General features: G+C 57.0%; 2 protein-coding genes across 6 annotated transcripts in view; one reads left to right on the forward strand and one right to left on the reverse strand.

Annotated features, from left to right (window-relative positions):
- The window catches only part of PNKD (PNKD metallo-beta-lactamase domain containing), a 58553-nt gene that overhangs the window by 2699 nt on the left and 37760 nt on the right, over positions 1-18094 (forward strand). The gene's annotated exons all lie outside the window — the stretch shown is intronic.
- Positions 523-17500, reverse strand: TMBIM1 (transmembrane BAX inhibitor motif containing 1). Of its 5 annotated transcripts, none has more exons than XM_070619902.1 (12): positions 17363-17500; positions 8487-8613; positions 6835-6929; positions 5777-5841; positions 5509-5562; positions 4889-4939; positions 4341-4380; positions 4049-4086; positions 3800-3887; positions 3392-3487; positions 2343-2396; positions 523-1937 (listed from the first exon to the last, which is right to left on the reverse strand). In XM_070619902.1, exons 2-12 carry the CDS (start codon positions 8572-8574, stop codon positions 1791-1793), a joined length of 816 nt encoding a protein of 271 aa, XP_070476003.1. In that variant the 5' UTR covers positions 8575-8613; positions 17363-17500; the 3' UTR covers positions 523-1790. The 5 variants fall into 5 exon arrangements, with proteins under 5 accessions (XP_070476003.1, XP_008537949.1, XP_070476004.1 ...); XM_008539727.2 differs by having other exon boundaries at positions 8385-8613; XM_070619903.1 differs by lacking the exon at positions 17363-17500 and adding an exon at positions 13463-13598.

An 18094-nucleotide genomic window follows, 5' to 3' on the forward strand; every position in this document is an offset into this window, starting at 1 on the left:
GCCAGGAGGGTGGGGTCCCACTCAGTCTCGAACAAATAATAAAGAGAATCATTGAGGGTTTGGAGGGAAAAAAACACAATTCCTCTTGGCTGAATCCAAATGATTCATCCTCTCTGGGCCTCAGTTTCCTTGTTTGTAAGAGAGACTGGACCAGTGATTTCTAAGGCAGGGGTTCTAAACCTGAACCTGTGGGCCAGCTTCCCGGCCATATGCAAACTAGTTTGTACACATCCAGCCTTGTGGGAAGAGAGCTCAGAGCTCTGGTGTGCTCCTGTAAAGGGTCCCTGATGCAGAACAGGTCACGTGCTGCTGCTCGGAGTGGGTACTGTAGGGTTGAGCCTTCCCCAGCCTGTTGCCTCCATCACCAGCAAGTGCTGGGGCAAAGCGTGTTAGGTTACCTTGGAAAGGGTGAAAGACACCAGGCCAGAACACAGAGGGAGGAAGTGGATGCTTTGGCCAGGGCCAGACCAATCCTCCTGGAGCTGACAGCTTAAAGTGAAGAAAACCAGAACCAAACAGGGCTTTAATTTCTAAACAGAAGACTTTATTACTTTTCTAGTTATGTCCTTTGTGTGATATATTAGGACCAAGTACTTACTAGAGAAGTCCTAATTATATACCATAGGCTGACCTGGGTTCCACCCCGACCCGACAGAGTGACCCTTGTCCGCTTCCCCATTCCAGCTTCAGGCACTTGGTGTCACAGAGAAAGCAACAGCTGGCTCAAGTCCACCCTCCCCCAGTGCGCGTTAGGAGCAGACTGAGAGGGCAAGTGTCCTTTCACTCAGGGCCCTCCCCGGCTTAGCAGAGGAAAGAACACAGAAGTTTCAATGGCCACCACCGTAGGCTTGCATATCCTTCAGACTGGGTGGGGGACCCCAAGGCATTTTCTCTGCCCCCACCCCAGTCCCCCTTCACCCTGGTTGCTTCCTGGCCACACTCATGATCCTACAGACCACCCCATCTCCTGATCTTTGCCCCTTACTTTCTGCTCTGAGTAGCCTGAGCACAGGAAGCAAGAGGTCCCCAGAGCAGAGACCTCAGAAGCACCAGGGAGGCCCCAGGCGGCTGTGAAAGATGGGGACCAGGGGCTGCAAAGGGCCTGCTGTCGCCATCATCACCACAAGCCATGAGGAAGCGCAGGCCACATGCTGCTCCAACTGGTCCCTGTCCTGTGCTTGACTCTGCTCACTCTCTTCCTCCCCGACCCCTAACCCAGATAAACAGTATACACATGCAGTCGAAAGAGGGGTTGAAGCAGGGGACCCCCGGGCACAGATCTCTTCTACCTTCCTGAGTTGGAAGGTGCCGACACTTGCCAAAGCAGTACAGGATATGGCCTATGAGTCCAGGCAGCTGGGGACAAAGTTCGCTGGCTTTCTTGGGGGTTGAGGGAGGAAACAGCTCCAGCTATAGAGCCCAGAGCCTGTGGCAGAGGTGGGAGGGGCCACCTCATCACCTTGATGTCACTTCTACCTCTCATAGTCTCTTTTAGCTATAGGATAGGCTCTTTTCATCCCTCCCTCTCCAGCCCCAGCTGTGCCGTACAGTGAGTGGAGGGAGAAGGCACATCTTCAGCCTAGTCCCTGCCAAGTCCACCAAGGGCGAGACTTAGCCCCCAGTTTTTCCGGCCCTGCTAGGTACCTACACATCCACAGCCAGAGCGGCCAGCCATGCCAGGACAGAAAGGAAATTGGGCGTATTACTTGAGAGGGAGGAAAGGGGTCTGAGGCCCAGGGCCCAGCCCTCTGGGGAAGGGGACGCCCAAGGCGGGGTGGAACCGGGGGTCCTCAATTGCGATTCCCCACCAGCTGCAGCACAAAGGTGAAGATGTAGATGATGTCCGTGTAGATCTGCAGGGCGCCAGTGATGTAGTCCTCCGGGCTGATGGTGTGGCTCCGGTTCCCCAGGACCAGCTGCGTGTCGTAAGCCAGGAACTGCAGGGACAGGGGCGCCACAAGTGAGGGCCCAGGGGCTCAGTGGCTAGAGCCCGATTCTGGTCAGCAGCTCCGCCTGGGGAGCCTCCGTGCCCTGTGGTGTGCCTAGGGGCCACGTTAACGAAGAGCACAGCACGCGGTCTCCACTCTCCAGCGGTTCCAGTTAGGAGAGGCAGACACACCGTCTCTACAGTACGGCCTGCTGAGTGTCCTAAGGCAGGCGGTGTGAACGAGATGACAGGAATGCCCAGAAAATCAGTGGAACCTCCTGACAGTGGGGAGAGGGAAGGGCAGCTGTGGCCCCCCCTCTCTTCCCCCCAAGCAGCCAAAATTCATGCTCCATCTACCCAGTTCCTCCCCTCCAGCCCCTCAGCCCCCATCCTAGAGGGGCAGGGCCTTACTCACCAAGGTGAAGCAAATGGCCCCCAGAGCAGCATAGACCATGTGAAGCCAGTAAATCTGGGGAGAGGACAGGGAGGGCGTTAGAAATCTTAGCAAAGCACAGACCGAGGCAGGCCCTCAGGACCAGCTCCCCCTGGAATTCTGGCATCTGAGTGGGGAGATCACAAAGCTAGCTACGAGAGGCCTACTTCTGCCTTCCAGATCCTGGAAGAAATTAAGAATGGTGACATACGTGGCAGAGAAAACAGAGGCTGTCCTCTAGTGACCATTAAGGTACAGAAGTGTCCACTCCACTTCTGGACAAAGGAGGTGGTGGAGCTCTAGCTCTGGGAGGGGTGGCCCCGGGCCCTACTGGGGGAAGAGCCTTATCTCCTGTCCCATAGCCATGGTCAGCATTCAACAGAGGGCTCCTGCGGCCCAGCCAGGGAGGGACCGACTAAAGAAGAGGGCTGGGAGGGAAGCCCCGACCACCCGGATGAAGATCAGAACCGGGGAGCAGCCCAGCTCAGTAGCCCTCCAGTGCCTCCACAGAAGGGCAAAGCCAGCCCGTGGTCAAGTGGGCAGGCGGTCCCCTGTTCCTATGCTTCCCCTTCCAGTCGGTGCTCCCCTCCCTGCCAGGAGACTGCCCTCATCCCAGGGACCTCACGCTCCCCCCTGGAGAGGAGGAGAAATGAAACTGGAATGAAACAGCAGTTGGATACAGTGATCCTGAAGGTCCTTCTATCCAAGCTATCTCCTCGGTCCTCTGGGTTCCGCTCCGGGTCTGCCTGCAGAACCTGGTCTCAGCTGTCAGACAGAGCTCATCCCTCCTCCCCATAGAATTCCATGATGCTGTCCAGGGCCTCAGGTGCCATGACTCCCAGGGCCTCTGTCTCCAAAGAGACACTAGACCCAAAGGACGGCGCTTCGGCATTGGCGTCTTTGCTAGCTAGTTGAGAGGTTCTGGAAACCAGAGCCCACCCAGAGGCCTGTGGGGCCTGCTACAGCTCATTACACAGACAGTCTCCTCTGAGCATGGGGTTCACCGACTGCAGCTCTCCCAGGACACTCACATATTTGAAGGACAGCACAATGGCAGTGACAATCCCAGTCACCATCATCACAATTCCCAGGACACAGAAGAGGCCTGTGCATGAGGTGAAGTCCACCTGCCAGGAAGGGAGAAGGAGGCACCTGTCACATGAGTGCCACAGCTAGCAGCCCAGCCAGACTGGCCCTGCCTCCCCCCACCAGAGAGGGCCAGCGCTGCCTGATGGGGGCATGGGAGTGACCGTGACATTCCAAGGACAGACACAGGAAGCAGTTTTGTTGCTGTAGCCATGAAGAGAAGGGGATTAGGGTGTCTAAGGGAATGCCCCGCATAGGGCTCTGGGCCCTCCCAGGGCTCCTCAAGGGCCCACCAAAGGGCCAGGTCTGTACAAAAGCAGGTTGGGGTGCCAGGGAGGCCATGCAGCTCTCACCTTGGTCTGGAAGCAGAAGACGGTGACTGAGATGGACACCACGGCAGTGATGATCATCGCAATGATGACGGCTTTGGTTTCATACACACTGTGGGGAAGGAGCGAGGAGAGGCCTGAGGCATGAGCCCCCATGATGACTTCAGAGCCCCACTTCCAGAAGGACCCCATACAGATGACTCCAGCCCAGGGATGTCCCACTCCCTAGAATACACACTTCCCAAGAGTGTAGTGCTTTGTCCCTGAACGTACCTGGAAATGGTGCCTGTCATGAAGCCCAGGGCAAGAGTCTGCGGGAAGGACAGAGAGGAGAGGGAGACACTTGAGCAGGAAGGCGGGGCTGAGAGGCACGGTCAGGGTGGACTGCCAGAGCGGGGATAAATGTGACAGGTGGAGAGGTGGCCCCCAAGGAGACCAGGGGCAGGGCTCGGGATAAGGTGGGAGAGAGCCAGGGACATCTTCCACAGTGGGGTCCCCATCCTTCCCTAGGGCCAGCCCTCCCTCACACCGTCTCCACACCCTCCCTCGACCCTTCTGGACTTACAAAGATGGTCAGCAGAATAATGTTCCATGGGAAACGGCGTCTGAAGGGAAAGAAACCAGGATTGAGTGACTTGGGCCAGCCAGGCATCAGAGACTCCTTTAGCAGAAGGAACCTAGAGACTTAGGCGTTGATTTGGAGAAGAGGCTGTCACCGCCTTGGGTACCTGGTCAGGTGTTCTATGCAGGGGCAGCAGGGAGCAATGGGACAGACCTGGGCTGTGGAGCCACAAAGACCTGGATTCGTCTGCAGCTCTTACACTAACCACCTCTGTGGCCATGAGAAAGTTACTCAGCCTCTCTGAGCCGTGGAGTCTTCCTGTTGGTTCAGTGGTTAAAATGCTACATATCTCGCAGGGCTGCTGTAAGAATAATAGCTGCATAGCTAACAGCTCCCACACATGTGCAGTACTTTGTGCACACCTGAACATCGTCATCACTGCTTGTAAGGCTCTGCCCACCTGCTAGAAGGAACCCCCTTTCTTCCCCAAATACTCCGCTCCTTCCTGTCCCCCACCACCCCTTCTCATTCTCTAAGTCTCTGGGACTCACCTGGGTCCCTGGCAGCAGGCAAGGGTCAGGTAGGTGACCAAGAAGACAGCACTGGGGAGAAAGAGATGGGGAAGTCACCCACAGGCCCTACCTAGCGGCCCTCCACAGGCTGGCAGGTTGGAGGCCCCCAGAGCTGTGGAGAAGTCAGGGGGAGTGACCCCACAGGCCAGGATGCCCCCAGCCTGGGCCGATCTGCAGTAGGCATGCTGCCACCAGTTCCCACTGCCTGCTCCAGGGCCATGTGATGCTGGTGCTCCTCACTTGGTCACACCCACCCCTGCTTCCCAGCACAGCTGGCAAGCTGGAGGGCCCGTCTCAAAAAGTATTTTGAACATACTTTTTTTTTGCTCCCCAAAGCCCCAGTGCATGGTTGTATATCCCAGTGATAAGTCCTTCTAGTTCTTCTGTGTGAGCCGCCACAGCATGGCAACTGACGGACGGGTGGTGTGGTTCCACAACTAGGAAGCGAACCCAGGCCGACGAAACGGTGAGCGCCAAACTTTAACCACTAGGCCATCAGGGCTGGCTCTCAAAAAGTATTTTGATCCCTGCACTGAGCAAAGCTGCTCAGTTGTCACCCCTCCTCTCCATGCCCCAAGCAGAAAGGAGCCCAGACTCACTAGGATATGTAGTAGACGAACAGGTTTTTCCTCACGAACTCGCCGACCGGCCTCCTGTGGAGCAGGAGAGGACAAGAGAGGAGTCACACCACAGCCTGCCTGCCTCCCTGCTGAGTGCCAGGGACAGCCTGCTGCGCCATCTTCTCTAATCACCCGCATCCCAACTCCTCGTCCAGTCCCCAACTCACACTCCCAGCAGGTGACCCAGAGCCCCGGGCCTAGGACCCCAGAGCTGGCAGGAGTGGGGCAGAGAGGCCTAGGGACTCACACGAAGGTGAAGATAGCAATGATGGCCACCGTGATGAGCAGCTGGATGGAGATGATGCTGTAGACCTGGAAGGCAGACAGCCGGGGGCAGCACGGGCCACCGCCCCACACCCCTGGCCTCTCCCCAGACCCTGCCCCGTCCCCCTCCCCGGCCCTGTGTTCACAAGTGGGGAGGGGCTCCTTCTTCACTCTGAAGGATCTCCTCTGCATTCCCACTTGAAAGCCCTCCCCAGCTGCCTCTTGACCGAGAAGCCACCCCCAAGTGAGGAGTCTGGCTCAGACACGACACACCCCTCAGGGCTGACCCCCGCCTCCAGCTGCTCCTTGACATCTCCCGTGCCCACCCGACACCCGGCCTCTCGGCACTCCATCACTGCACTGCCCCGCGTCTGCAGCAGGACAGCTGGCAGCTGTCGGGTCCCTGTGTCCTCTGAGCAGGGCGCTGTGCGGCCTAAGACAAGGATGGGGACTACCAACGAGTGTGGTCATTTCTGGCTTCAAGTTGCTTACAGTCTAACAGGAGAAAGAAGTTTGTGGAGGGCAGAACACTGTCAGAGCCTGTGTAGATCTCCCCAGATTGAATCTGTGCCCCCAAAACCTGGTCAAGGAAGAGAGGAGCAAAAGGCGGGCAAGGGGCCAGCCCTGTGGTGCAGCGGTTAAGTTCTCATGTTCCGCTTCAGCGACCCGGGGTTTGCCAGTTCGGATCCTAGGTGTGGACATGGCACCACTTGTCAAGCCATGGTGTGGCAGGCATCCCACATATAAAGCAGAGGAAGATGGGCATGGATGTTAGCTCAGGGCCAGTCTTCCTCAGCCAAAAAAAAAAAAAAAAAAAAAAGGAGGATTGGCAGCAGACGTTAGCTCAGGGCTAATCTTCCTCAAAAAAATAAATAAAAATAAAAACAAAAGGAGGGCGAGCCCGTGTCAGAGGAGCTGGGGCCTCGAGGAAAGTGCAGGGCCAGAGAGCCTGGGAGGCAGCAGCGTTTGCAATGGAAATGAGCCCCCCCTTCCCACCATCTGAGGGGCCCAGGGACCCCTGCCTCCCGGCCCATGTCTCACCTTTCGGATGAAGGCGTGTCGGACTTTCCTGTCATCCCACTCTCCAGCCCCGAAGCTGTCACTCACTGCTCTCTCCTCCCGGTCGTAGCCCCCGCCTAGGGACGGATCACGTATGACCAACTGAGGACCTGGGACATACGGCCTCAACCCCAAAGCCCCCGTGACATTTTCGCAAACAAAGTCTCAGGTCTCTCCAGCCAAAAGACAAGTGATAGAATTCAGGATTCCTCGCCCAAGCCGGGTCCTCTAGAATGTCCTCAGAGTGACCCAGAGCTGGCCCGGGCACCAGATGGAGCCAAGGGCCCCTGTCATGAGGGGGCTTAGGCCTGAGCCGTTCCATCAGCACGGATTTATTGAGGGCTCCTGGGTCCTCTGGGGTCTGAACACACATGGTCCTGCCGTCGGGGTCGCAGTCTAGTAAGGAAGCCAGACAGGCACAGGGCTTGGAGTACTGGCCAGAGGAGCTGGCGAGGTCAGAGCGGGGAAGTCAGGGATGGAAGGCCAGGAAAAGGACGGTGGAAACAGCACATGCGTGTGGAGGGTGAGAACAGGGTGTGAGGCCTGATCATCAGGCCTCTGGGGGCCGGAGCCAACACGAGGACTCAGGGCAGACAGGTATGTCACCGGTACACATGCGCAGGACGGGGCCAGCCATACACGTGACTGATTCATGATCTTCACACCAGAACACGCATGCCTAGAGACCTGGCTGAGCTCCGGGATTCCAGAGATGCTTCAGGGGCTCAAAACGTTCCTTGAATGCCTCCTGGGAACTGCTTTCAAAATCCGCATATGAGCCACTCAGGAAAAATCTCACTGCCTTTGAACCTCATCTCATTTCTTAACAAACAGAGGGTTAACCTCCGTGATGTTTATCAAACATCCAAATGACGGCTAGATGGTTACAAAAATCAGATATTACCGGGGCCGGCCTGGTGGCATAACGGTTAAGTTTGCACACTCCACTTCAGTGGCCCGGATCCTGGGCACAGACCTAGCACCACTTATCAAGCCATGCTGTGGTGGAGTCCCACATATAAAGTAGAGAAAGATGGGCACGGATGTTAGCTCAGGGGCAATCTTCCTCAAAAAAAATCAGATATTACCACAAAGGATGAGGATCTGTCAGCACCGAGAATATTCTGAAAAAAGAAAAAAACTGCTTCTGGCTCAAGCCACTTCCTAAGGAAGAAATAAGTCTGGGTAAGGTGGCAACTGCAAGTTTGGAAGCGGAAATGGCCTCCTAAGGTCGCCACTCCGAAGTAATTCATTACTTCACCCACCACTTTCTCATCTGATGTGGAGTTCTGGGGTGTGTCTTATGGACTCGGTCTTCTTGCTGAATAAGGGGGCTAGCAGGTGGTTTGGGGGGCTCGGTGCTGAGCGAAAGAGTAGGGAGGTGACAAAGATGGGGAAACAGAAGGAGAGACTGAAAGGGAAGGTAGAGAAAGAGATTAACGGGAATTTGGAAAGGAAGCAAAGGAGGTGGCCTCATGTGCTCACGTGCTGCCTCCCACCCCCCCACCCCCAGCAACCCTTCAGGGACTCACCATAGTTCATGGGCATCGGGTGGATGGGGGGCATGGGCTGTGGGTAGCCAGCAGGGTGACCATAGCCAGGCTGTGGGTAGGGAGGGTAGGCGGGGTACCCACCGGGCTGCCCGTAGCCCCCCTGGGGAGGAGGGCCAGGGTACAGGGGGTTGCGGTCCTCATATGGAGGGGGAGCACTGGGGGTAGACATGGCTGCTCAAGGGCTGAGGGGAGACCCCAGCTGCTGGACCTGAAATGGGAGACAAGAAAAGCAATCATGAGTGTCCAGGCCCAGCTCACTCAGCCCAGGGCAGGCTGCCTCCATGGAGAGGAGACCCTCACATTTCTCTCTCCATCGCACATGTCGTTCTCTGCCCACAGGCTACCCTCCCACCGCCGTCGCCCCACCAGCTCAGCACCTGCCCCCACCTCCATGCCAGCTTCCTGTGCGCAGCCCTCCTTGCTGTGTCACTGCCTGCCTTAGGAAAGCAGGAGGGGGCACCTAGTGCAGGAGGCCAGAGCACTCACTGGGCAGCAGTGGTGTGACAGACAAGAACCAGGGGCCCTGGGGACCCCATGCTCACAGGGCCCTGGGGCCCTGTGCTCATTAAAGACAGGCTTCCAGTGACCAGGGGAGAAGCCCAATGGCCCCAGCAACGCCTCCCAGTGAGTCGCATGGCCAACTGGGACCCATGGAAGGAGTCAGCCCAGCCCCTAGGGCAGCTGGCAGGAGCAGGAGCGCCAGGCCTGAAAAGCAGAGCTGGGAGGAGCCACAGCCATGGGGGGCAGGGGGGACAACAAAGGCTGGCCCCAGGGCTGGAGCTGCCAGGCCCGGAGGAGGAGAGCCCCTGGATAGTGGCAGGCTGAAGTCAGGGGCCGCTGGAGAGGCCTCAGGCTGGGGGCTGGGAGGCTACACAGAGGGCAGGCCTGAGACAGGACTTTCTGGTTCTTCAGTCACAGCTGGGGCTCGGGAGACAGGCGTGGGGCGGCCTGTGGCTGTCACCACTCTCTGCATGGCCTTGCCAGGCAGCAGATAGAGCATGCAGGGCCCTGAAGCCCCAGGGTCCCCATGATCCCTGCCTGTGCCCCTGTACCCCCAGGGGCCATAGCTAGAGGGGAGGAGGGAGCCCTGAGGAATTAGTCAGTCCCTTCTCTGCGGCAGGAGCCCCACAGCCGGGGGTGGGCTGAGGAACAGGGAGCAAGGAAGCAGAAACAGAGATCAGATTCCCTAAAAGCTCAGGTCAGATGAGGGAACCAAGGCCCAGAACAGTGCAGGGACTCCCCAGGGTCCCAGGTTAATAGCACAGCCAGAATCGAGGCCTTCAGGGTGCTGGGTGTGTGTCCTCTAGATCACGCTGTGTTCTTCATGCCTCTTCTGCCAAATAAGTGTCCTCCGGGCCCTGTGTTCCCCTCCACGGAGGCAGAGATGGGGGCTTGGGAGGGGCTAAGGAGCCAGTCCCTGGAAGGTCCCTATGTCTGGTAGGGCCGAGCCATGACAGAGTCTGGGCCCCTGAGAGCACCTCCCAAGGGGTGGAGTTTTAGGGCCCCACAGGGAGGAAGCACCCAGGCCCAGTCAGCAGGCATCCTGCGAGCCTCTGCTAGAAGGAGAGGAGAACCGGCTTGTCTCTTAGGGCAGCTGCGCAGTTCAGGGAGCAGACAAAGCGCTGCCTCGGCTCTTCTCTCTTTCCACAGCTGGGATCATCCAGAGGGGAAGGTGGCAGGGAGGGTGGGGACGAGCGATGGAATACCGGGCCAGGCCTCTAAATGGGTTACTTTGAGGAAATCTGCTCTGCATCTTCCCAGAGTAAACAGACAACAGCAAGAACGCATCAGGCCAAAAACGAGACAGACCTTCCTCACAGAGAGGGTGTAACACAGCAAACCAGGGCGACAAAAGCGGGGTCGTGGGCAAGGGCCTGCAGAGTCGGGCAGGGTGCTCTGAGGAATCAGGGAGCAAAACCAAAAACTGGGTGGTGTTTGTTTAAGAAACAGATATTAACTGTTTGTGAAAATGTTTGGGGCTTAGGTAAGGGTAGGAAAATTAGTTATAATACGTGGATCTCCTTAATAGACTTCTAAAAAAGCAGGAAGAGAAACTGGGTTCTCCTCCCCTGAGGCCAGGGCCTCTTCTCCCTACACGGGTCTCCCCGTGCCCTCCAAAAACCCCCTTTAACTCCACCAGAGGCAGGTCACATTCGGAGTAGGGTTATCTGTCATCATTCCTGTCATCTCGGCACCCCAGGCCTATCTGACATCCACCATCTGGGTGGTGGTACAAAGGTGAACAGGCTGAACATGGCCCCAGAGACACCGGCAGGAAAGGCCCCTGTGGTCAGAAGCCCCAGCTGGGCCACCACACAATGATGTCACCACAGCCTGGTCCTGTCGCCTCCTCAGGTGCCCCTCCGTGAAGTGAGGTGGAAGGGCCAGCTGGTCTCTGAGCTCATCTCCAGCTCTAAGAGACTGTAATCCTGAGACTTCCTGAGGAGCCTGGCTACTGGAGGGCCTGCCCTTTGCCTGGACAGCCGGTGGCCCCTCCTTCCTTCCTCTAAGCCAAACCCAACAAACCGGTCCCTCCCCACACCAGAGAGGCTACAGCCACAGCATGCAGGGTGAATCAGGGCAAAGACGTCAGCCTTGGATGCACCACCAGGACTCCAGTGTTCCGGTCCAGCCCAGCGGGCCGCTGACTCACAGAGACTCCTTCTGACTTCCTTGCCCCTCCCTTTGACTCGGCTGGCCTCAGAGGAATTCACCAGTAGACCTGCCTTCTGGGAACAGAGCAGGTCACAGTCCAGTTCCCTGGGGCTCGGCCACCAGCCCATGCTCACCAGAGACTGGCACTGACCACTTCACCTCACTAGGCCTCAGCTTCCCCACCTGGAAAATGGGGTTAACATGATCATAGCACCCTCCACAGAGTTGTTGTGAAAAGTAAATGAGAAAACACAGAGTGCCTGGTACAGTGCCCGAGCCCTGATAAACAGTAAAGGTTGGCTATTTTTAGTCATTATTTCACCAAATCCTTACAATAGCCCAACAGTGTGGAGAACGTCATTATTCCCATTCACAGATGAAGCAACAGAGGCTTAGAAGAATTAAGTCACTTGCCCACGGTTCCCTGGCCAGGGGGTCACGAGGTCAAGACTTGAGCTGCCTGACCCCAGAGCCGTGCTCTTGTTTTTTTTTTAAGTTAATTTTTATTGAGTTTATGATAGGTTACAATCTTGTGAAATTTCAGTTGTACATCATTGTCTGTCAGTCGTGTTGTAGGTGCACCCCCCCCCCTTTCCCCTGGTAGCCTCTAATCTGTTCTCTTTGTCCACATGTTTAAACTCCTCATATGAGTGGAGTCATACAGAGATTGTCCTTCTCAGTCTGCCAGAGCTGTGCTCTTACACCCCCTGCTCTGCCTGCTCACAGGCACCGTGTCTGTCCGCCTGCACACAGCTTCCCCTCCAAGACTTTCACAAGAACATAAGGCTTACACAACACACGCACGCCAAGCCACTCAGCCCGTCCACAATGCCCCCACTTCCCCAACCCCGGGCAGCCGCCAGGAGGTGAAGAGGGACGTCAGAGCTGGAAGGAAACTCGCTCATCTGAGGCCAGCCAGCCCCTTGCTTTACTACAGACAGTACAGTGCAGGGGGCAGAGTGACCAACCCTTGTCACAAAGCTGGGCCTGGGCCCGGGACTCCATTCCAACTCTCTAGTGTAGACACCTGGGTGCAAGAGAGGGCGAGAGTGTCCAGGCTGGTCAGGGCAGTGGCTAAGCTCAGCCATTCACCTCCGAGCAAGGCCAGCTGGCCAGGAGCCTCAGGGCCAGGGCTCCCAGGCCACCGCCCGACCTACCTCAGGTCCCTGGCCACTTCCGCGTCATCAGGGCCTCCGCTAGGGGTGAGGTTTAGGCTGGCATCTGCCGAGGGAGTGGGGAAAGGAGGAAGTGGGCAGTGTTTGCTTTCCACGCTATGACTAAAGGTGGGAGCTGGAGAAGAACGTAGAGTCGAAAGGGGAGGAGGAGGAGATCCAGAGGCAGAGTGAGGAGGGTTGATGCCCAAAGACTAGAAACCAGGAATCAGGTCCTCTGGGTTCCACTGGTAGCTATGGGAGGGCTCGCAGTCTCCAGGGGCTAAAAAGGACGTTTAACGTTCCCACTGGAAGCCTGAATTTTCCTAAAACACAGTGTACATTCGGTTTCTACGGAACAACTCCAGCAGCAGGGAGCAGCTTGGGTTGTTAGAACTTTCTTCCTCACAAGACACTCAGACTCGGCCACATCCTTGCCCATTACAGATCTAAGTTTGCTCCCCATTCTCATGGCCCCCACCCCCATCAGGAAGGAGCCAGACCCGCTCCTTTCTCCCAAAGGACCCCCAGACCCAGCCATCACAGCAGCCAAGTGCGGGAGCTCAAACGCACGACTTGTTGGCTGTGGAGGTTTTCAGATGCAGCCTTGGGGGACATCTCAGTGTGGCCACCATGCTCGCAGCCAGCTGAGGCCCGGGCTCCGGCTCCCCAGGGAGACTCTGAAGGGTTAAGGCTCTGGCATCTGCAGAGGAGGCCTGAGCTACTGGGGTTACAGCAAGAGGGTGTGTGTGTTGGAGGGAGGGGCGGAGAGGAGCAGCTGACTGATCCAGGCAGCCTGCCCGCCTCCCTGCCAGGAGCCTCCCTGCCAGGAACGGATGCCCAGGGCCAGAGTGGAAAGAATAGCTCAGAGTGCGCATCTCAGGAAACCCCACCCAGCAGGCAGGAGCACGCAGGCGGGGACCAGGCCTGCCTGACAGTCTCCTTACCTCCCCTTCCCTTCACCTCCCCAACTCCCCCAGCACTCCCCTCCCTGCCAAAAACACTTCCCCTCACCCCAGCACACAGCCACCAGGGCAAAGGAGAAAAAGATGCACCCAGAGTGTCTGGACAAGTCACCAGGCCTGAGGCACACCAACCAAGGGGCCCAGAATCAACTTAGCCTTCTGCCCGCCTGGCCTCTGGGATTAACAGGATGACACTGAAAGGATCTAGAAAGGATCTGGACTTTAGAAACCATCTGGTCAGCTGACAGACAAGGAAACCCCAGAGCCACGAAAGTTCCTGCCCCACCTGCGACAGGCCCTCCTGATCTTGGGTTTGGAACTTCCATCCCCAGCCCAGCCCACTGTCTGAGGACTCAGAGCGACCGACGCAAGCACACACATGCTGAGGCGGAGCCAGAAGCCACCCGTTCCCAGAGTTCTCTGTGCCCTCCCGCTCAGAAACAGATAAGGCTGCCAACCCGTGACTTCCCTTCCAGCCTCCCGGTCTCCAGCCAGGGTGGCCTCTCTCCAATCCAAGACTGAGGGGCGGCTCCAGTCTCCAAGGAAGGGGAGCCGCCCTGGAGAGCAGGGGAGGACCCAGGCACCCGCAGCTCCCCCATCGCCCTTCTCTGGGGGGTAGAGCTGTCATCAGAGTAGGTAACCTCAGAGACTCCAGCCGAGTCAGTGGTCAAACAGCCTGGGTGTGCAGATAAGGAAAGAGGAAGCCATTAACGGGGGCTAGATGCCACTTCAGAAACAGCCCCCTATCCACTGCCTTCTGTGTGTTCCATCTCCTCCTGCCTGGTCAGTGGAAGTTAGGACCGGAGAGGCAGACAGATAATTAACAACCCACAACGGAGAAGGGAGACAAACCTTCACTCCGGTGGGCAGGGAGGGAAGAGAACCACTTATGGTAGTAAGTACTGTGTACTTACCACTGAGGACTAAGGCACGTCTGAAGTACTGTGTACTTACAAGCAGGTAACTGAGACTCACAACGGCCCTGTGAGGTGCAAATTCGTATCCCCACTCCACAGATGAGAAAACTGAGATTCAGAGAAAACCAAGTCTCTGGTCCCAGAGCAGGTGAACAGCAGAGATGGGTCTGAACTCAGATCTGATGGCTGATCTTAACGCTCCTGCCCTCTGCTTTTACACCTGCCTGGAGCAGAAGTCCCCAAGGCACCTCCACGAGTCACCTGTGTGACCAGGCCAACACCTGGGGCGGGCCGCAGTAGCACAGACCTTTGTTGTTGATACCAATCCCCTGTCCCCTGCAGCAAGTCCAGCCAGGCCAGAGCCCTGGGCGAGGAGGCAGGGAGCTGAGTTCCTGTCCTGGCTCTGGTCCTGACTCCACCGTGTGTGGCACGGTAGGCCACTGCACATCTCTGGACTCAGTTTTCTCATCCGTAAAACAAATACCCTGAACCAAGCATCAAAGCCCACTCCACTCCTAACAGTCTCTGGTTCCGAATAAACAGCCAAACGGACCAGAACAGAAGGCTTCAGGGCAGAACAACGTACTTCCTAAACAATCTACGCGGGGTCACTACCAGTGTGAAACTGGTCTGGAGGACTCTGCAGAGGGCAGAGGCACATGGCATGGGGGTGTTCTGGGCCTGGGAGTGGCCATAACTCCCTCTCCCCGCACACTGCCCCCATGTTGCCCTCTGGACCCTGTGGCCAGCATCTCCTGGGGCTCACTTAGCCCAGAGCTTGCAGAGACACAGGGGAACTCTGTAGAAAAGAAAGAGTACAAGGCAGGAAGTCAAGAGTCCTGGGTTCAAGTTCTAACTCTGCCACTAACTATGTGTGGGAATCCAGGCAGATGACCTCCGTTGGCCTCCCTTTCCCCCAAACCAGCCCACACGGGGAAGGGAGGGGGGGCTAGTTACCGGGAACCAGAGAGTAGAGAGCCAGCCAGGCTTTTCCCGGACTGCTCGAAGAACACTGCCCTGGAGATGCTAAGGGCCCTGAGAAACAGCCACAGCCCCTTTTGGAAATTCACAGGGCACAATGGCATATGAAGCCTCTTCGAGGTCTGGCGGGGAAAAGCCAACGCTTTCTTTAACCCAGGGCTCCTTCAGACTTCCTTAAGCCTGAAACCTTCTATCAGGGCACAACTAATTAATATCCTGTGGGACGCTGACCAGGCCACCTTTGTGTTACAGACAGACCCAACCCTGAGAGTGATTCACGTCCTAACTCCTCATATCTTAAAACCCCTGTCCTTACACCCAGCCCCTCAGAGCAGTCACATCAAGTACCAGGTGTGCCCCTCACTCTCAGAGTTAGCTCGATGCCAGGGTCCTCTGGGAGGGTCGTTCCTCTCCTCTTACTCCCCCACCCCCAGCCCCCAGACAGCTACTATTAGCATCTCCACGCGGGACTGACTGCCAAGGCCTGGGGGACATCTCCAACCAGCACAGAACCAGGAGGCTGGCATCCCCTAACATCACCTTTATGTAATGGGACAAAACACAAATCATTAGATACAGGAAGAACGACTCATTCTTATCTTCCTCCCTGACCAGTGTTTTGAGCATCCTCCAGGCGCCCCGCACTGTGGCCTCTGGCTGCCTGGATATCATTTCTACTTCAAAACAATACCCAAGTTTTGGCCTAGAATCCCAGAATCTTAGAGTTGGAAGATTCCATCAAGACCATCCCCGCCATGGCGTTCCCAACAGAATACTCCAGAAAGCCCACATCAGGGTTAACCAAATTGTTAGCAGAGGCCTTCTTCCCAGAAAGCTGTATGAGCTTCCACCCCCTGGCCTTCCCAGTGGGGCCCTCTGAAGATACACAAGTGTGTATCCCTTCTCTGGGGCTTCTGCTCTCTCTGAAGGGCCCAGGGTGAGAAGTTTTGAGGATGGAAGCACTCCGGCAGAAGCCCCGTACCCATGGGGGAGGCTGAGCTGAGGTGGCTATTACCTCAGCTCATGACATGAGCCTCTCCCCAGACTTCAGGTGTAACCCATCATTACCTCTCTGACTTGCTCATTTTTACAAGTGAGGCCCTGAGGTCATGGCACAAGACGACAGAGGAAGTCAGGGCCTTTAACCCTGTGTGTCCCCCACTTCTTTCTAAGTTACAAACTGGGTCTCTGTTTGGGTCTTGGTGACTGGAGAGACAGGCAGGTGAGGAGGAAGCACGGCTACCCTTAGCCCCAGACCAAGCAGCCCCAAGGAAGCACCTGGCTCCCCTGCCACCACTGGCCAGGCCAAAGGCGCCAGCTTTGAAACCAAAACCCAGCGGTGAGATGAATATTTCAGAGCCCCAGAGAACTGGACACCTGAGGGACCTTCCATGACATCTGGCTCTGACCCTGGCTCCCAGGCCTAGGCCAGCTTACCAGACGTCCAGGTTCCTCAGGTAGAACCCCACCCCCTGGGTACCACACAGAGGCCACCGCTGAGGGAGACGGCATGGAGACCCCCCAGAGGACAAGAGCTGATGCAGAGCCCGCAGAGCAGGCCCAGGCCTCCCAGCCGCCTCCCTCCACTCGCCCTCGACGTGCCCTGCTTCTTCCCAGCCTCCAATGGTTTTCCCCTTTGCCGTTTTCCGGTTCGGTTTTCACTCTGACCCAAAGAGGCGAGGAGAAAGTCAGTACTTTCCTGTAGCTTTCCGAACCCGGCCCGGGACAATGGCTAGAAGCAGGGGCACTGAGGCAAAGTCATGGTGACAGCAGTGGCCACATCCCCTCACCCAGGACGTGGGCTGCTCACTGCTTCCACCCTGTCTATGAGCTGGGACCCGTTCCCCCACTCACTGAAATACTCATTCACCTGTCTACACCAAGGCTGCCGCCAGGGCCTGCAGGGACAACTTGGGGCCGGCCCTGGGCCGCCTCCCCTCCCCCCAGCAGCTGAGCGCCCTAACTACCCTCATCACACGCACAGCTGGCCACTCTGGGGCTGGCACTCCGGACACGCCCTGCGACAGTCGCGCCAGAAAGAGCGACCTGACACCCTTAGATCCCGGCCCCCTCGCCGGGGCCCACAAACTGTTGCTCGGCTCTCGAGGCTAAACAGGCGCCGCTCGCTGGCCCCAGGAGCACCGGGAAAGCGAAACTCCAGAGGTGACGGCGACAGATCCCCATGTGGGCCGGCCCCCCGCGCACTCCCGGAAAGTTTGGGACCCCGGCCCAGCGCCGCCCAGCCCCTGCCCCGGCCCCGCCGGCCCCGGCCCCGGCCCCGGGCTTGCCTGGCCGCTGCGGACGGTGCGATCCGACCTCCTCCTGGCGGGGCGAGTCCGGCGCCGCCCGCGCGGGCCTGGGCTGGGCAGGGGCTCCGCGCCCCGCCCCGTCGCGCTGCCCCCGGGGGGCGGGGCCTCGGGGCGCCGCCAGGGGGCGCTGGGGGCCGCCGGTCCCGCCCGCTTCCGCCAGGTTCGCGCGCCTCCCAAGACCACGAGGACTTTCTATCATTTTCAGATTTAAAGCGAATATATGATCATTGATGGAAACTTACAAACCCCCAAAATACAGGAAGGAAATCACTTCTCTCCACCTCCTCCCGCCTCCCAGCGGGAAGCGTTTGCTTTTGGTGCTTCTTTGCCTTTATGTATTTTACTTGCTTTTCTAGAGTGGGGTCCTGTTGAATGATGTTTTGTTTATGGCTTTTCTTTTACTTAGTACTTTATCATGAACGTTTTTCTTGTCACTAAGTATTCTTCAAAAGCACAATTTTAATGTCGCAAAGTATTCTATCACATAGCTATACTGATTTATGAAATCAATCTCCTAACGGAGGACATTTATATTTTTACCCTTATTTTACTATTAGACATAAATCCATGATGAACTCCGTGACAATTCTATGCTTTTAAGCCAAATGTACTCTCAAGTGTAAAACTTCAAACGTTCAAACGTAGAGATGGAACTTAGAATCTCTGTCCGTAAGAACTGCAAGTTACTTCAACCAGGAAAGCACATGTTTC

The sequence above is a fragment of the Equus przewalskii genome, chromosome 5 (genome assembly GCF_037783145.1).
Source record: "Equus przewalskii isolate Varuska chromosome 5, EquPr2, whole genome shotgun sequence".
Taxonomy (NCBI): domain Eukaryota; kingdom Metazoa; phylum Chordata; class Mammalia; order Perissodactyla; family Equidae; genus Equus; species Equus przewalskii.

Excerpts from the sequence above, each read along its gene's own strand:
- TMBIM1 (XM_008539727.2), bottom strand. The coding sequence starts at position 8,574 with ATGTCTACCCCCAGTGCTCCCCCTCCATATGAGGACCGCAACCCCCTG. Across the intron at positions 6,930-8,384 it reads CCCGATGCCCATGAACTATG|GCGGGGGCTACGACCGGGAG; the intron begins GTGAGTCCCTGA and ends ATCCGTCCCTAG. Across the intron at positions 2,397-3,391 it reads TTGTGCTGTCCTTCAAATAT|ATTTACTGGCTTCACATGGT; the intron begins GTGAGTGTCCTG and ends TCCTCTCCCCAG.